This window comes from Caloenas nicobarica, chromosome 13 (genome assembly GCF_036013445.1).
Source record: "Caloenas nicobarica isolate bCalNic1 chromosome 13, bCalNic1.hap1, whole genome shotgun sequence".
Lineage (NCBI taxonomy): Eukaryota > Metazoa > Chordata > Aves > Columbiformes > Columbidae > Caloenas > Caloenas nicobarica.
The window spans coordinates 10,046,724-10,064,546 of record NC_088257.1 but is presented as its reverse complement, the minus strand read 5'-3'; the positions used below and the strand labels follow the sequence as shown (position 1 = coordinate 10,064,546).

Here is a 17,823-nt window from a genome sequence, read left to right as displayed (position 1 = left end):
TTATATAAGAAGCTTGCAATTGTTTTGAGATGACCTTAATTCCCTGGGTGATAGAGCCAATTCAGCATGATGTGGATACTTAAATCAAGATTTCCCTGCAAAACTTTAGCTCAGTGTAGACTTGGGGAACATACTCTGCACACCAATGCTCTCAAGCCCCTTTTATATCTGACAGCTCGTTTCAATATGTTTGAACAGTAGGAAGCACTGGGATTCTGCATTGCTGCTGCTGTCGCGATGTCTGTCATTCAGTTTCTAAGGCTGGGCTCTGTCCACCTCTGATCTTCCTCAGTAAGTTTGCCCATGACTGGAAATCTTGTCTGTTGGCTGGCAGAGCTCAGCAACAGGTTTGGCTCCCAGGATGTCCCTCCAGGCAGGGGGGAATAAATAATGTGGTGGTTTTTGGTTTGGTTTTTTTCTGTGAGGCAAGAGTTGTGTTTACATCCCTACTTTTACAATATGGAAATTAAGAAGTTACGGTCCAAGTTTATCAAACTATGTGAGTACCTAATACTCAGGGTTATTTTAATCTGCAGTTATATTCTTAATACAGTTATGGATATGATAATAAGTTACTTACATAAAACTTGTGGAGCAGTTGGGTTCCCTCAAATTCTAGGCTTACCAATGAACATTTTTTTTCTCTTGTTGTGTGTGTGTTTATCTTGATCCAGCAGCTGCAGGTCTGCTTGTCCTGAAACACCTCCTCCCTTGAACTCTCATTTTAAGGTAATAAAACAGGAGTTTCTAGAGTATTTCTCACTGGAGTGTCAGAAAGGAGTGGACAGCATAAACTTATGCCCTCATTTCCAGGAAGACCACGGTGGCTTGTGTGTTTTACACCTGTATTTTGAAAGCAAAGCCTTTCAAAGGAGCCCACGGGGATTGTCCTCGTCAAGAAGTCAATGGGTAGGCAGGAACTATTGCTTGGAGACTAAACCTGATCCCTCCTTGGAATAAGTTTCCTTGTTTTCTTGCAGGTGTGTAGATGAGGTGTGGCCATTCATGTTGTATCCTGGTGTAAGTAATAGGTAGGGTGATCCAAAGAAAGCATATCAAATGCTGTTAGAGTCCGAGAACAACATGATCAGAAAATCTCCCCTATGGAAACACTGTCTTTGTCCAGGGTGTTTTGCTGGGCAGCATAACCTGACTCTATTGAAAAAGTTGAACTATTGTTATATACTTTTAAAAACAGTATCAAACTATACATATAATTTGAGGCTGTTTTAAATAAGTATTTTCTCTAGTGTGTGGTTCCCTCTGGTTTAAATGTTCTCAACATTTTTGTCAAATAACAGAATAGAACAGTATTTTTAGGAAAAGATAATACTTGGCAATGGCTGGGGATTCTGTGGCTTTCACTGCCCTTCAGAGCGCTTGGACTAAAGTGTATACTTTACAAGAAAACAACAAAAAAAATAACAGCTTGGGAAAGTTTCAGCTAAAATACCATCCAAGAAAAGTCACAACTTTTCCTTTGATTCTGTTAGCTGACATGAGGGTTTTCATTTTCGTGTGTGTGTGGTTTGTTTGTGGTTTATTTCCCCCTGTATATAACTAGGCTTTCTGAATCTCTGTATACCACCTCCTAATCTTTCTTTCCTTTATTTTTTCTCACTTTCCTCTGTTTTTCTTCTTCCTCTTTTTTGCTCGTTCATTCTTTCATTTATCTGTGCATTCCTTCCACTGTTTGTTCCTATGTTGCTGCTTTCCTTCCTAGTTCTTCTGCAGTTCAAAATTACCTTGTCTTGAACAGTTCCAACCAGCCCTGGCAAGAGTCAGGTCCTTGTTGAGGCCAAATTATGCTCTTGATCTAAAGTCCTGAGATTTCCTCTTTGCCTTTCCTTCCCAAATTATGCTTCTTGACAAATCCATCACTTGACTGTGCTGTCACCTCCCCTCAGTCTCCACTTTCTGGCTGTGTAGCTCAGCTCTGGATTTTTAGAAAGCAAAATGTTCTTCAGACCTAAAGATAGTGAACTGCCTTGATTTCTGTGGCCTCAGGCTGCCCTTTGAGCTTTTCTGTATTTCTTTCATTACTTCCCAAATACCACTCAGGTTCCTGCAAACTGAGCAATCAATGGTGCTATACCAATATCATTAACTTTGGATTAAACCTCTTAAACTTCGTCAGTGATGTGGACATTTTGGAAGGTAATCGTGTGTGGGAAAGGCTGGCTCATGCTATTTCATTAGTTGTCTGGCTGGGAGATCCTGATTGTACCACTTCAGTCAGTGTTTGAAAGACTGTAGAAGACGTAGATTTTTAAATGATAATTAATAACAGTATTCATCTCAGTGATTCTCTTGGCAAAACTCTTGCTTTAACATTAGTTTTCAATAAACCTCTGCCATTTTAAAGTTTCATTTTAAACAGAAAAATGCTTTTAAAGTTCCATATTTAGAAGCTTTTATGGGGCTTAACAAAAATTGGCTTTTGGGGCAAAGCACAGTTGACAGCTGTATTGGTACCGATGGTTTCTATTTAAAAACACTGTCTCTCCATTTGCTGCATCTTGCAGCTGCTGAGATTCTTTGTCTTGCTTCCTATAAGTTTCTTGTATCATTTCACAAGCGTCAGAGATGGGGGGTTCAAGTGTCTTCAACAACGCCAGTGGAGAGAACTTGATTTTATTCTCTCTCCCATTACTCAGCTCTTTGTATTGGTGTAGGAAGGATAGTGACCAACCTACCAGGTGACCGAGCAAAGTATTTTATATATAGAACTTGTTGGGACAGAGGCTACTGTTTATTTTACGTTGGGTATTTCCTTGAAGAATAGAGTCCTATAAAGACAGAAATGACAGCGCTGTGGGAATCCTGCTAAATGCTGTTGGTTTTGGACTGACATTCCAAGGACAGATAAGCAACAGCAAAATGATAACCAGAGTAACATGGACTATTCCAAGAGCATAATTTAGGGAAAAATGCACCTATGAATTCACTGGGCAAAACATCTGTCTGGAGAGTCTGGGATCCGACTCATCCTGCTGTCACACTCCTGGATGCCTCTTGCTTCTAGGAAGAAGTTAGCAAAGTGCAGAAAAGGAAACCAAAAAGTTAATCTCTTGCCTAACTAGTAGCTGTATCTCTTTACCAGCTTAGCACTTCTGCACCATATATTCATGCAGGAACCCCAGTTCTACTTCTTTTTATGTGTATTGACTTAGTGGAGTGCAAACATGTTAAAAAGTTCACTTTCCCCTTTATACGAGTCTATAAAAAAGCTCTTAAAATGGAGTCATAGGGTTTCAATGAGACAAATGAATGATCAGCCGAGACCTAACAGTCGTTTCTGATGGATTAGGTGCTTTAGTGTGAGAAAGTTTAAGATGCTAATCAGCCTAGAGAGTTTTCATGCCTCCAGCACTATGTAATGACACACAATACTGTGATGCCTCCCAGTTATAATGGAATAGGCAAGTAGGATGCAGTTATAGGTATCACTCATGATATTTGATTCCAGTTAAAACTACATTTTCAAAAGTCTCTAGGCAGCAAAGATTTCTTATGCATTTATGGGAATTTGAGTAAAACTGAACATATACACACTAGCTTGGAAATTCTAACAGCTATTTGGAACAGTAATGTACAGAAATAATTGTAAACACATGCACAAGTAGATCAGTGTGTGTTTTCAGTGCCTGCTTTTAGGAGAAATAACGCATTAACATGTTTTCTGAATTTTGCAAATACACTGCAAAATTGCAGTTCAATAAACTTAGCTTTATATGTTCTTCTAAACTGATGACACCAGCATAATATCAATGTTTTCTAGCTGGGATGTAAGAAGCTGTAAGACATGATGGAAGTGTTCATAATAGGACATTTCAGCACAAATTTTAACTTGCATGGAGTGGATCCAAAGTCAGCTCTCCAGCAAGGAATGTATCTGTTTACAACACTTACTGTGGAAGGGATCGATCCCACTGCGAGAGCAGTAAAACACACATTTGCTGCAATAGCACAGAAGCAGGTCACAGCTTACCCGAAGGAACCATTTACTGTACAGAGCTATTACACTTTATTTCTGTACATTTGGAATTTTGAGTTATGTCCTGTCACACTTGCAAGTATGTAAGTGCTGTGTTTATATTCCATGTTGGTCACTGTAAGAAGAAATAAAAAGGATATTTCATCTGCCTTTTTTTTTTCCCCTAGGAATGGTATTGTTTTGGGAGATAAAGAGCAGAACTTTAACGTTAGAAAATTGTCCCTGGGACAACTTTTGTTTCTACAGGTTTACTGAGCATCACAAGGATGAACTTGAGGTAGTGCTGAAACTTGGTAATGATGCAGGCTGGAAAGGGTTAACTAGTAGCACAGGGCTGGGAAATGAGGATTCATCCCTGGCACAACTGCTTCAGGAATTGTGCCAGGAAGCAGTAGCCAAAAGCCTCACTAAAAACAACAGGACAACACTATTAAACGCCTGGAGTCTTAAATGGAGAGTAGTTTGTCAAGGTGACGTGCTTGTGATCTTTATTGAAGTGCAAGCTAAAGAGACGTCTCTGCTATTTCCTGAAATGTGTAACCAATGCAGTTTGTGAGTATTTATGTTGTCATTACAAGAACAACACGTTATCTGCATAATTACGAAGTTATATTCTGATAGGGATTGTTATTTAAGCCTGTTACATGCTCCAGCAAAGCAGAAAATCCCTTACTGAGCACCGTTAATAATGGAGCATTAAGAATACACTGTTTTCTTTTCTTGTTTTATAGATATTTATTTTTAAAACAACTGGGTTCGGTGCTTTCTAGGATTTCTCTCCTGGGTGCTGGAGACGTCTCCACAACCATTTCTGGTCATGTCCCTTGTGCCTTGGTGGGACCAGCCCTGTCCCTCCCAGCACAGTCTGCAGCTGGGCCTGGGACAGGGATTTAGGTGGGTGAGGGAGGTTTAGCTCTAGGGAAAGCATGTGGCCCAGGAGAGGCTGGTCATGTTTGGAGAGTCCTTCCCATAAGGATTAAACTGAATTTCTATTTGGAAAAGTCGTGGAACTGCTCCTCCGCTTAGTGCTGTGTCTAGCGGGGATATTGTGGTCAGACAGTAAGAGGGGAGCAATCCCGGGAACCTGGTTTCCTGTGGGGATTCCCACACTGCGGAATCCTGGAGTTGGAGGATGGTTATGGCAAACCTGTAACTACCTCACGTAATGTGATTAGCTGCTAGGATCCATCCCCTTTCTGTATGAAATGAGCTTGTCTCTCCAGTTTCATCAAGACACAGCAGTAATGAAGCAGTGTAAAAAAAAAAAAAAAAAAGCAGAATTAAACCCTTTCCTGGGCTGGAACTTGCAGAACTGCTAAGTGTAACCTTAGCATTATGTGGCTTTATTATGGACACGTGCACACTTGGCTTTAAAGGCCAGTGGCTAGACTGAGCAAATATTCAGTGTGGATAGGAGGAGGGAAAACATCTATTTTCTTGTGCTGGTACAAAGGATGACTAATTACAGCAGGAACAGCTGCAGTGCACTTGAAACTATAGAAGACCAGCTGATTCTTATTGTGTTTCCCCAGCCAACTGGCAACACCTGAGCCCTGCCAGGTAAAAACCAGGCTCTGTGCTTTGTCCAAGTCATTAGAGCTCCATTTGGAGAGAAGTGAGCAAGGAACAAGCTTTGCTTCACTGCTTAGAGTTACTCAAAAAGGAAAAAAAAAAATACCTGGAAGAAATATTTCAGTCCAAAGTAATATTTACTCGGGTGCTTAAAACTTAGTAAAATGCCCCGAAGGTCACAAGCCATTCATCCTGCTGTGTATTTCTCTTTAAGAAGGTGCTTGTAAGTACTACTGGAACACATGTGTGATGAGGGGTTGCCATGGCAAACAGGTTTTGGCACTATTTAAGACAGAGTTTTATTGCGCAGCAGAATAAATAAGCATGTTAAAGCCACATACAGTAACTTGTTGGCACATACATTAGTGCTCCCAAGGGCTGCAATAACTTAAGCACCCTCCCTTTAAACATTTTTTTCAACGTTCTTTTTCTTTTTTTATTGACTACATGCATTTAGTATTAGGGCTAGGAATGTCCCGTTTCCACCCTCTTTTGAAGTGAGTAATTGAGGCAAAAAAGGAGGACTGTCTAATAAATCATAAAGAGGCATTGTGCACACACAAGGGGGGCAATTTTCCCTTTCCTAACATACATGAGGATAAACCAGCGTGAGACCTGGCTGTGCACTAAATCCTGACTCGCTCCCTCTAGACTTAGGAGTAGGTTGGTGTGTTTATATTTCTGATAGAATCTGAATGATCAGAGTTTCACACCATTTTCTGCAGTTTCTGTCATGCTCTTTTGTCCCAAGCCGGTCTTCTACCACATCGCAGCAGCAAGCTGGTTACTTCAGCTTTACTCATTTTAGGAACCACCTGTTCTGTTCCCAGTTTGGCTCCCAGTTCACACCAGTGAGTCCTGTCAGGTCTGGAAACACTCCCAGCTTCGAGGAAGTGCTGCGGGGAGGCAAGAGGCAAATCTGTGCCTGTAAGAGGGCTCAGGTTTGTGTTGCTCTTAAAGGCGAACATAAATTACACTTTATAATGAAAGCTCTGGTTTAAGAAGAGGTATTAGTGTATTAGGCTGGGCTTTATGAGCTCGGAGGTTTCAGAGTCATGTGGGAGGTGGGACACTGGCTCCCTCTTCTGTGGGAAGCAGTAACTTTTCTGGTTTGGAGGACTTTGAAGCTGCCAAAAAGCAGGCGAGGCCCATAAAATCTCCCCCTTCCCCTCCCACCTCAGAGGCACCAGGGCCCGACCGGCGCAGGTGATGGGATGAGAGGGGCAGAGCTGGGAGGGAAGGGTGGCCCAGGCCTCCAGCTGGAGCTGGCAGGAATTGGTTCTTGTTAAAAGCTGGCGAATTGCTGAGTGTGATGCACCTAATTCTCCTTGTTTCATCAGTGAGTGAGGAGGTTACTGGGGAACAGTAACAGTACATCTCACCCTAAAAGACTGAATTCACTGCCGGCTCCCATTACACTCAGAATAAAAATCTGGTTTACATATTCCCTGTGGTTTTAGGATGAAAGCTGTAATGTATTTTTACTTTTGATGCTCTTTTTGCCTCTTGCCCCGTTGCCAAGATGACCCCCCAGCATTCAGTGAGACTTGGGCTGATGATCATCAGAGCTACTTGTCCTCCCTAAACTTCCCTGTATGCTCAGCAATCGCTGAGGCGTGCTCAAACCTCATAAAAAAAAAGGAATTGATTTCTCTATGAAACATACATGTTTGTAATATCGCATACTGATAGGTTCATTATGAATTACAATTTGCTGAATAAGAGAATTCACGAGGGAGGGATAGCACATGGAGAGAAAAGAAAGAAAAAAGGCAGGAGGTGATTTTTTTTATGCCTATAAAGGTGTCTCCTGGGCATAACTGGAGTTGAAGATCTACCATTTTGTTCTAGCTGTTTGGATTTGCTTGCAATTAAAGCCTAGTGGAGCTGTCAGGGGCTGTTGACAAATATATTATAACCAACTTAGCTTAAGCGAAAGTTACTTAAAATTAATCCATCCCTGCACGATACTCCTGTTTCACTTCAGAAGAATGTGCCAGGAGGAATAAGTACAATCCTGCCTCTGCTGGGAGAACCTCCTCAAGGTGGGAATTTGCAAATAGGGCTACTGTAGTATGTAATGAGAGGCTGCAGGGCTTTCAATTATCCCACATAGTCTGTCTCTTTGCAGCTTGACTGACAGCTAATTATGCTGGTGCCATTTTTTTGGCAGTGGAATTTAATCTCCCAGATGGAAAGCAAATCAATCTGCCCATCGCTGCAGCTGAGGCATACTTTGGCTCAACTTTAATTTATTCTCCTAAGCCTGAGAAGGCTAGTCATTTCAAGGTACAAAAATATCAAATTTCTTCTGTTAACCAGGCTGGTGGAAAAAGTGTGAAAGAGTTGGGATTTCGTAGGCTACGCTGTGAAATGTTGTCGCTCTTTCCTTTGTATTAGGAAACAGCAGCATCATTGCCCCTTGATTCCTGTTCGTGGAATCTGACAAGGAAGAAGCATTTATGAGCAGGTTGCTAGTGATAATGGTTAAACATGAGTTGTGGAGGCATTAAGTAGGATTCTATGGAGGAATGAACTAAATCTCTGAAGAACTTGACACAAAAAGGACTCAGTGGCAATTTTCAAGCACTTTAGCCAGTGTGCAATAGCCCGGTTCCCGGCGGGTTTCATGCCAGGGATATAAATACAATCCTTCTACTTACCTGTGCTCCTCAGGCCTATCAATTATGCTGCTCCCTCTGAGTTGCTGCTACAACTTTAGGCATTACTGTCCTCTGGAAACCCATTGTAGAGCAGAGTATGTGACTAGTTACCGCAGGCTACAGACCTGATCTTCAAGCACCCAGGCACCTGCGCCTACTGTCAATGCCATTTTTCAGGCTAGAAAACGCCGTTTTAGCTGGGATCAAGGGGAAGTGAGCTCACAAAAACTTGGTGCTAATGAATGCTGGAAAACCGAAGTTTTTTTTTTCTGCAAACTTTTGTCTGTTTGGCTAATGCAGTCACAGCCTGCATATGGTACTAATGTTTTGTCCGTTTTGTTATTTTTCCCTTTTGGGGAACTTTCTCTGAGTTCTTAATCTCTCAGGTTATAGGATGGATGTACTCTGGTTTTTGGAGTTTACAAACTGAAAGGTTCCCAATGCCTCTTTATTAAAAAAAACAAACACCACATTTCTAGAAGTGCTTTGCTCGCACCCAATGAATCTGATTCCAGCCTTCCTCACACTTGGACAAACAGCCATTCTACTGACTCCTCCTTAGTACGTTTGGAGGCTGAATGATTACAAGCTCATCTATCTAGCTGTTAATACTCGTCTTTTTATATTTTCATATTATGCTTATAATTATGTTGATGCTGCTCCTAATGAGCCCGTGAATGGCTTTTTATAATTATGATGAAATCTTGTACATGGAAGCGTTCGTTCATGTCAAATCTCTGGAGAGCAGATGTTCTGACACTGTCCCATCAGTGCATTCATTACTGTGCTGCACACTGGATTTCTGCAATGGGATAGTTTAGAGAGAGCCTTTGCAATGCCCTCGCAATTTGTAGCAGAGATATAATTGAATGGATGATTGGAATCCTAATTAATCTAGTCTGTGGGAAGAACAATCAATACCTGGGGAAAAACAGTGTAGGAGCAACTGAATGAGGGCTTGACAAGTGACATCCTGTGCATCTCGTAACTGACATCAGAGGCTATAATGCCACTTAAAGATGCTCGTTGCAGGCATTTTTTTGAAAATGTACATGTAACAAAGGGAAATAAAACATAATATGGAAATAACCAGCTAAATGGAGTATTATGAGGAAACCCACCATTCTCGGCAGATGTCAGACCTCTCTTTGTAAAGTGCTGTAAAATATTGGTGTGTCCTTATGGCCTTCCCAAAGGGTGATAAATTTTTTTGCAAGTGGCGCTTGCACATTTAGCTATAATGAGCAAAACACTACGGAGATTCCCAAAGTCATGTCCTGGCTGCAGTGGATGTGTTAGCAGGAATTTCTTCTCTTGTTTTTCTTGTTATGTGTGTAACCTGATATGTTACTTTTTAGGTTCTTGACTGCATGCCGTAATCTGCTCGGGCTGCCCCATGTGGCGGAGTTCAAGCTTGTGCTGGGACCTCAGGTTATCCTGACAGAGCCTGCTGGATCTCTGGAAACTCAGAGCAGCGTTCCCGGGGCTGCGGGAGGTGGGAGAACACAGACCGGGAGGCAGGACCGTGTCAGAGATGGGCTCACCCCTCCTCCAGACAGACTCACCTGGCTGTGAGCACCGTGGGGACCGGCTGGGCAGGGGTTCAGGGTCATGTGCAGAAAAAGATGGGTCAAAGCAGCAGATTCGTGGTTTTCTTTGGACACACTGAGGGTTTATGGGCTTTTGAATGAATGATAATGGAGGGGATGCTCTGGAACTGGTACAGAAGGAGAATACGGCGATGCCTCTGGGAGAGCAGATTCAACACTGTGAATGGTTTTGTACAGGAGCAAAATGTGGTCCATAGTGACAAGCTGGAATGAGAAGAGACTTTCTGACAGCTCTGGGACTGTGGCCCTGCCTGCCATGGGAAGCAGAGCATGTCCCTTGCTCAGGACAATGGTAAAAATCCTTGATAACTGTTTTTGGTCATGCTGGGACATGGTGCTGAGAGCTCAGATTCTCATCAGGTGGGAGATGTTCATGGCATTTTTTTTTTCTTTTTGCAAAAGGCCCTGAGTTTGGACGAAGCAAACAGCACATCACCAGCAATCCCAGTGAAACCAACAGAGCTATTTCTGGAGCCAGGAGCTGAAGCAGCTGACGAGATGCGAGGCCAGAAGGGGCAAGTCTGTGTGATTTGAACTACAACAGAGTTTGCTCTGGGATTTTCTATAATAGTTGAAAGACAGAAGTTGGCCCTCCCACCATAGTGTAATGGTGTAAAATACCAATTTATTAAATGCAGTTGGAGGCTGTGCTTTTCACTACTTTGAAAATACTTGTGGACAAACCCATTTTTTTTCTCTTGCTGATACTAGAATTGAGACTTTAAAAAAGTGAGACTTTCTAGAGTGTACAGTCTACAGTGCAAAAAGACCAGAAAGCTGTAATCTGTGCACTCATTTTGATGTGTGCATTTCTTCTGTGTTCAAAATCTCCTTCTGTGCTGAGAAAACTTGGGCCTTTCTCTCACCAAGTCTTTCCTCGGGTACCTCCTCAGCTGTGCTTGTTTTTCAATCCTTTTACTGACACCTAGTGAAATTTGTGGGAGGTGCAGTTTGATTTTTCTTGAAGAATCAATGCAACTGCAGTAACACACCTTTCACAATTAAATGCTGAAGTGCTGCACCTTATTTCATTTACTGCCACTTGAACTGCTGTCTTTGAAGAATGACACCAGATGCATTTTGGCTGTTTAAAAATTAAGTTTGAGCCCATAGTATGGTCAAACACCTTATGTATTAGAGGCACAAAAATTAATTTACTCTTTCTTCCTTTTAACTTTGTGTATGTAGAATAATGCTTATTTTAAATTTTGTCATCTTTTGTTGCTGCTGTTGTTCCTCTAGAGCAGCCCGCCTGCCGAAGCCACAAGTATCTGGACTTCTACACAAAACACCAAACTCTTGCAAGAGCTTGAGCTACACATTTTTAATATTTGGTATTCCTGAGCTCACTGAAAAGTCAGTCAGATTTGGCCCATTCATTGCTCTGGATAAATCTAGTGTGGATCTGAAGCATTCTTTCATCAGCAAATGAAGTTCTCCACAGTGATGGCTAACACATGCGTGCTACCTAGAGAGAAGGCTACAGTCTTCAAAGGAAAAGCTTCCTCTTCAGAGCAAGTGTTCATATGTAACTGCTTTTGAACGTGTAACCTCTTCTTCCTTAAACCTTTGCAGAAGCCACTTGTTTTTGTACTTTATTTTGGTATGGAATTCAGCTGTGCAAATGATACAGCAACCATTACAAACAGGGCTCATAAATATTTGGAAAAAATACAAAATGGCTTCAAATGGGCCAATATGAAATGACTGGAACTCCTTCAAAAAATCCTAGGCCTTGCTTAATCTAAAAGACTTCAACCTCCCCAAACTAAACAGGCAAGTAGGTCAGATTCAGAACAGGAATCTGTGAAGCACCAACTGGGAAGACAGAATGCTTATTGGGAAAAGATGTGACCATGTGTCACCCAGCTGGTGCAGGTAAGAGGCCCCACATCTCCAAATGAGCTTCCAGCTCACTGGTTCAGATCTGGTGATCAGATCTTCTTAGAATTTAGAAAATGAAGGCTTAAGGGAAAATTAATTCAAGTACACCAACAGTTCAAACATTTTACTAAATCAATTCACACAACTTCAAAATTGTAAATATAATCAAGGACAACAGGGTTTCTGTATTTTTTCTTCCAGATTTATCATTAAGACAATAAACAAACACAAATCAGGTTTATAGCATCTGTTCTTTTAAAAAACGAAAGGAACGCCACTTGATGTATTGATAAAGCACCACAACACAGTTACAAAAGGAGTTGGCCTGTTTCTTTCACAAGTAAAAGACTACATACTCCTAACGGCTTTCTGTTTCAATTCATACTTCATTAAAATAAAACTATAAAATCTCCTAGATTACACTAAGTTCAGACAATGCCTGGTATACAGTGCATTAACAGCAGTAATGCCAACTATCAGTGCCAACATAAAACATTTTAGGAAGTAAAACCAAAACAAACAAAAAAATCCTCAAAACAAAGAAACAACAGAAACCCCACCTTTCTTCCCCTAGATGAGCAAAATTTAAAATAAGGGATGCTCTGCTTCACAATGAGTTAAGGATGGGGAGAGGACAATGGGCAGAAGAGGGGGCTGGTACTGCAGCTTTCTGGGCTTAGTTGGCATCGAGTTTGGCCATTTCCTGCACGTAGATCCCTATACTCTCGCTGTCAAAGAGCACGAAGTACACTGTCTTGATTGAAGAGGACATTGTTGACACAAAATAGCTGGAGATGGCTTTCAGGATCAGCTGAGCGGCTGTCTGCTTTGGGAAGCCATTTCTAGAAGGAAAGGCAAAAAAAAAGGAAAGAAAATCAAGACTTGCTGAAAAAGCTTTTGACAGTCTGACCTTGCAGGGAATGCTTAGTTTTTTTTCTCTACCGCAGCACGGTAAATAGAGCTACAAAGCCAGTGTTTACAGTCTGAACTAGAAAATACAAACTTGTTTGTTTAGGCAAGACTTAAAATGTTCAAACAGAAGAAAAACATTCCCAAAATATAAACACAGAGTCCACACACATTAATGGCTTGAACCCTACAATATCTGATGGGTTAATTATTCTCACTTAACAGAGAAGTAAACCAATGGCCAGTCAGCCTGAAGTGTTCAGGAAAGCAGCACATATGTGAAGAGTTGCAGAGTTCAACCTGTCCTGAAATCAAACCAACCATTAAATAAAATTTAAAAAGGATAGAGAACTTGATATAGAAAGTGAAGCACAAAAAGACACAAAGTACAAAATGGTTTTATCGCTATTACTGGTTAATAATATAGCACAACATTTTAAAAGTTACTCGTCCAGCCTTGCTGCAGACTGAAAGGAAGAGTATGAGTTGTAGAGGTTTGGTAGTGAAGAACGGCACTGGCAGCCCCCTTCCCATCACAGATGTGGTAGAAGAAGTGACGTGTGCTGAGGGTCACCTGGGTCACCATGAGCCTTGTCCAGATGGGGCCAGTCTAACCCCACTGGGCTTGGGAAGCCCAAGGAGCTGTGTCGGGTCTAAGCACAGACTTGAGGGACAATGGCTTTTCTAAACCAACCTCAGCAACACTTGCAACACTCCTTACACCCTTTTTAATTAAAGGCTGATTCAATGGAAGTACAGTCCTAAGAAAAATATCTTGTAAGATACCTGCTTGGTATCAACCAGAAAGATTTAAAAACCAGAGGCCTTTCTACTCCCCTAGCAATGTCTAAAGAGGTTCCTGCCTCCTTCTGAAGAAGCCACAGACAAACAGAACAAACCTTGCTACTTTCTCTTCATGACTGAATTTCAAAGCTCAGTGCCTAATCTGGGAACCCTTCTTACAAGCTTTTCCACACTTTTATCTAACAGCCCCTGTCTGAAAGTTTCATCTAATCTTAAAACAGGTCAAGCACAATGTTCTGAACGAAGCCATGGCCCAAACTGTGAGTTTTACAGGTCATGGCAAACTTCTGAAATTATACCTGGTAACTACCATGGATGTGGCCTGAGCTTTGCTGCTGTATTACTCATTAAGAACCTCTACCCACCCAGGCTGTGGTTTCGCCCTGGCCGAAGTCTGTGTACTCCCTGAGCTGCAGCAAAGTCTGAAGGACACGATCAGTGTTACGAGCAGGACCCAGAGCTTGAACGATGCTGCTGAACATCACCTGGTTGCCTGCCATGCACTTACACATACACGATGGTCAGTACTCTCAGTTATAAAGTGCGTACTATTAATACTACTAATAATTTACAGATTACAGATAGCAGAGTTCCTCAGGAGTGTCCTCAGCAATTTGAAGAAGCTGGGCTAAATTCACCTCTGGCACTAAGAGGTGCAACATCACATAGCGTTTGCTCACTGAAGCACCAAACTCTGGTAATGAAACGCTGCTGTTCTCATTACATGCTGCAAGACACTAAATGAGAAAGGCAACTGCCTGTGTCACGGCCCACTTACTGCACATTACCTTACCATAAACTATATTCCAAGAGCAACTCTGTGGTAGTGCTGCCTGTAATCTGATATTGTACACACTGCCTGAAGATAATGCTTGTGATATTTCAAAAATGATGACATGAAATAGCTCATGCTGTTTCTTTCTTTCCTGAAAAAGCCCCATTTTTTCTTTTACCCAAGAAGAAAAAAAGGAAAAAGCATTATGAGAAAACCTTGTACTCTTCCAAAGCCAAATGAGCTGGTCAGCGAGAATCAGCTGTGTGACAAGTTAATCAACTGAGAGCATAGTTTTGACACAGGAGCTACTTCCTACTGTCAGCTAACACAGTGAAAAAGACAGAGACTCAGCATCCCTCCACCTCTGATCACTTGCTAGTTACTTATGAATGCTGCATTCTGGCACATAATCGAACAGTTCTTTGAGGAATTTTGCTCCCGAGCAGGAATTGTCATGCAGGCCAGCATCAAAATGAGGGTATACACCACTGCTGAATTGCTCACAGGGGATTCTGAAGTCAGACAACTTCCACTTCAGTAGTGTTCTAACAAGGTGGTCACACCAGGGCAAAGGGAAGAAGAGCAGCCTGGTCAGAGGGAGGGACACACACAGGAAGCCAATTAAAGTAAATCCTTTAGGACCACTCTTTCCCAAAAGAAAAAGTAAAAAATCAGAAGCTGCTGACCCAATGGCCATGTATGGGCTGCAAGAAACAGAAGCCTCTTGCATTGATTTACTGCTCTGAATTAAACCCTTGTGAAAAGGCCGTTCGAGACTTTAGTCAAGTTAGTGTCAATTCAGATCAAAGTCTGAGCCTCAGAATGAGATCCCTACTCCCAGGATGATTTTATGTTCAATCCCTAACTCCCCTTTCCCTGTTCTCCTGCTGGCTCTACCAGACTGAACTCCAGGCTACCTTTGTACAGCACCCAACTTCTGCTTTCCACAAGTTGGCTGTAGCTGCGCATCTGGCCCACTGAATGCTACAAATATGCTATTTTATTTTCGTCCGTGATTTATTTGAACTGCCTTCATGTAATCCCATTCCTCAACTATAAAAGAGAATGAAACTGTTTATGTGGGTTTATTGGGTGATGTCTGCTTGACAGATGTCTGTACTAGAACAGCTGCATACATGTGGTGTCTTTGGCATTTGTTGTCTTTAAAAGCTTTACTTTTATTTTTTTAACGCTTCTGACTTAATAAAAACAAGTAGAGTACTGTCAGAATATATTCTGTTCTCTCCAAAACTAATTTATGCTTGAATATCTCTAATTAGGAGAAAAAGGGAAAATATACAACCTCATTATTCCTCAAGGCCTGTTGATCTCTCTCCATCTTTCAAATGCACCACTTGAACTGCTTTGAGCGAGAATGACATGCATATGCCAAGCTGAGGACTTAGCCACAGATCTTGCCTGTCAGTAACCAGATTTCATAACAAAATGCAAATCTCATGATTATTCTAGGTCTCATCATCTTCCAATACCAATCCACTACTTCGCAACAAGGGTTGGAAATGGTTCTTCACGTTGGGAATATTTCTTTGCTGGGAGCTATCCCAAAAGGAAAGGGCTCTGTGGAAGATACTTTTTAGTCTCACTTTAGGCGCCTACATAACCAACTCTACAGTCTGTGGAGAAATACAGTTTCTCCAAAGAGCAATTCAGAGTTTCGCTTTGTACTGACTAGCCTGTGAACCTGACGGCTAATTCAACACGTTAATACAAACCTTCCACTGTATTTCTCTACAATTCCACAATGTTTGCTCATATTACCTCCTTAAAACGACACCCATGCAAATTAACCTTATTTAGAGCTTTGTCTGATGCAAGTCGTTTAAATTTATTATCCTGGTGAAAGTTGTTTTTCTTTATTCACCCAAAAGCTCAAATAGCCCTTCTTGTCCTAACCCACAGAACATGCAGGAATCCATCTAGTGTTGCAACACAGCACAATGGGAAGAATATTCTTGCTGTGCATCAGCCGACTTCTTTCATGGCAAATTCAAAAGTAGCAGTTGTTCAGGGTTAAATACACAACTGTGTAATTCAGCCTAGATTTGGCCCTTGGTCTTCACACTGAGCCATCATTACTGGCTAAGTGTTCCAAACCTGCCTTCCCATCCCAGACCCAAGAGCCTCAGATTAAATCTGTAGTCCATATTTAGGCTCTTAAGACCATGATCCAACTTTCAAAGGCACCGAGCATCCTGTACAAAGCCAAAGGACCTTAACAGGCTTCTGCTTTCAAAAAACTTGGCAAAAGTTTTTAAAGCCTTTTTTTTTTCCCCAGAAAAAGAGTCCCGTGATGTAAACTGCATGGAATTCCGCTTATGGTTTTGGGTGAAAGCTTGAAGTGACTCTGCAAACCCTGAGTATCAAGGCATTTCAGGTTTCCTGCTTAAACAAATGCTAAGCCATGTCTTCTGGTCATCCTAAGACATGTAGTCAGTAAGTTTAATTATGCACTAAAACTAGGTATAATAGATCTCTTTTCTTCACATTCTCCTCCACATCTCCAATTTATATGAAAAAATTGACAGCCTGAAGTCTTTTAATATAATCTTGAAAAGTTCATTTTATGCTCTTTAACCTATTTGTGTGCTTTAAGATTCTGCAGGGATCACTACTAGACCTGCCAAAAAGTTGAACTAGTATTCAGGACAACACTGCAGGCTCCGTGCAGAGCTTGAAGGAACCTAGAAGAAACATTTCATTCAGGGAACTGATCTGAACAAACAAGAATAAAGTCAGCATTGTAGCAATGGGTTTTGTGCACGAGAAGGAACTGGAACATACGAGACGGCACTAAGAAAATGTGACCTATTTGGCATGGGGTTTGTGTAACAGCCTTACCTGCCACTGCCAATTGAAGGAAATGCAATTGATTTCAGCTTCTTTTCATCAGCCAGAGCCAAGCAGTTCTTCACCGTCTTTTCCAGCAGCTCCTCACATTTGTCTGAGCCCCAACCTGGGCTATTACAATGGATCACAAATTTCGCGGGCAATCCGTGGCCAGCACTGACAACAGCTAGTAAGAACCGAAAGTGAAACACAATTACTTTCTTCTCCTTAGGATTAAGAGTGCATATATGATTAAAATAGCAAACAATTGACAGACATTCCTTTAGACCCTCTGAATATTTTACATTACAAATCACAGAGCCTTAAAATATAACAAGATGATTACATAGACTTTGTATTTTCCACTTCCAGCTGCACTTTACTGCGGTAATTTATAAATAATAGCTATAATCGAGCTTATTTTAGAGACAGCAAGAATTCATGGCTGACATCAAAGGAAACACATTTATATTGGGGATTGTGCAAACTTGTGTAATATGTAAGGAATAGGGCAAATAATCTGTTAGAATGTAAACCGTTCAGGGGATGATCTTGCTTTGGTTCAGTTTACTGCAGAGCTACAGTAAGTATCAGGATGTTAAACAGTCGCACAGTTACCACCTGTGTGACCTTGCTGCTCCTGCTTGATGCAGTTTGTTCAGACACCTTCTGATCACGCTGCAGCCCCAAAACTGGATCAGTCCAGAGCTACTAGTGCTCTGCAAACTGTTAAGAAAGGCTAGAAAAGAGGTGAATTAAGAT

General features: G+C 41.5%; 1 protein-coding gene across 4 annotated transcripts in view; it reads right to left on the bottom strand.

Moving 5' to 3' along the window:
- Positions 1–11,840: 11,840 nt before the first annotated feature.
- Positions 11,841–17,823, bottom strand: part of LOC135993877 (core histone macro-H2A.1) — a 47,160-nt gene continuing 41,177 nt past the window's right edge. For all 4 annotated transcript variants that reach the window (XM_065644035.1, XM_065644037.1, XM_065644036.1 and 1 more), the window contains exons 8-9: positions 17,074–17,248; positions 11,841–12,568 (exon numbers count right to left, since the gene is read on the bottom strand). In XM_065644035.1, the coding sequence (XP_065500107.1) occupies positions 12,403–12,568; positions 17,074–17,248 (341 nt within the window). In that variant the 3' untranslated portion in view covers positions 11,841–12,402. The remainder of the gene's footprint in view (positions 12,569–17,073; positions 17,249–17,823) is intronic.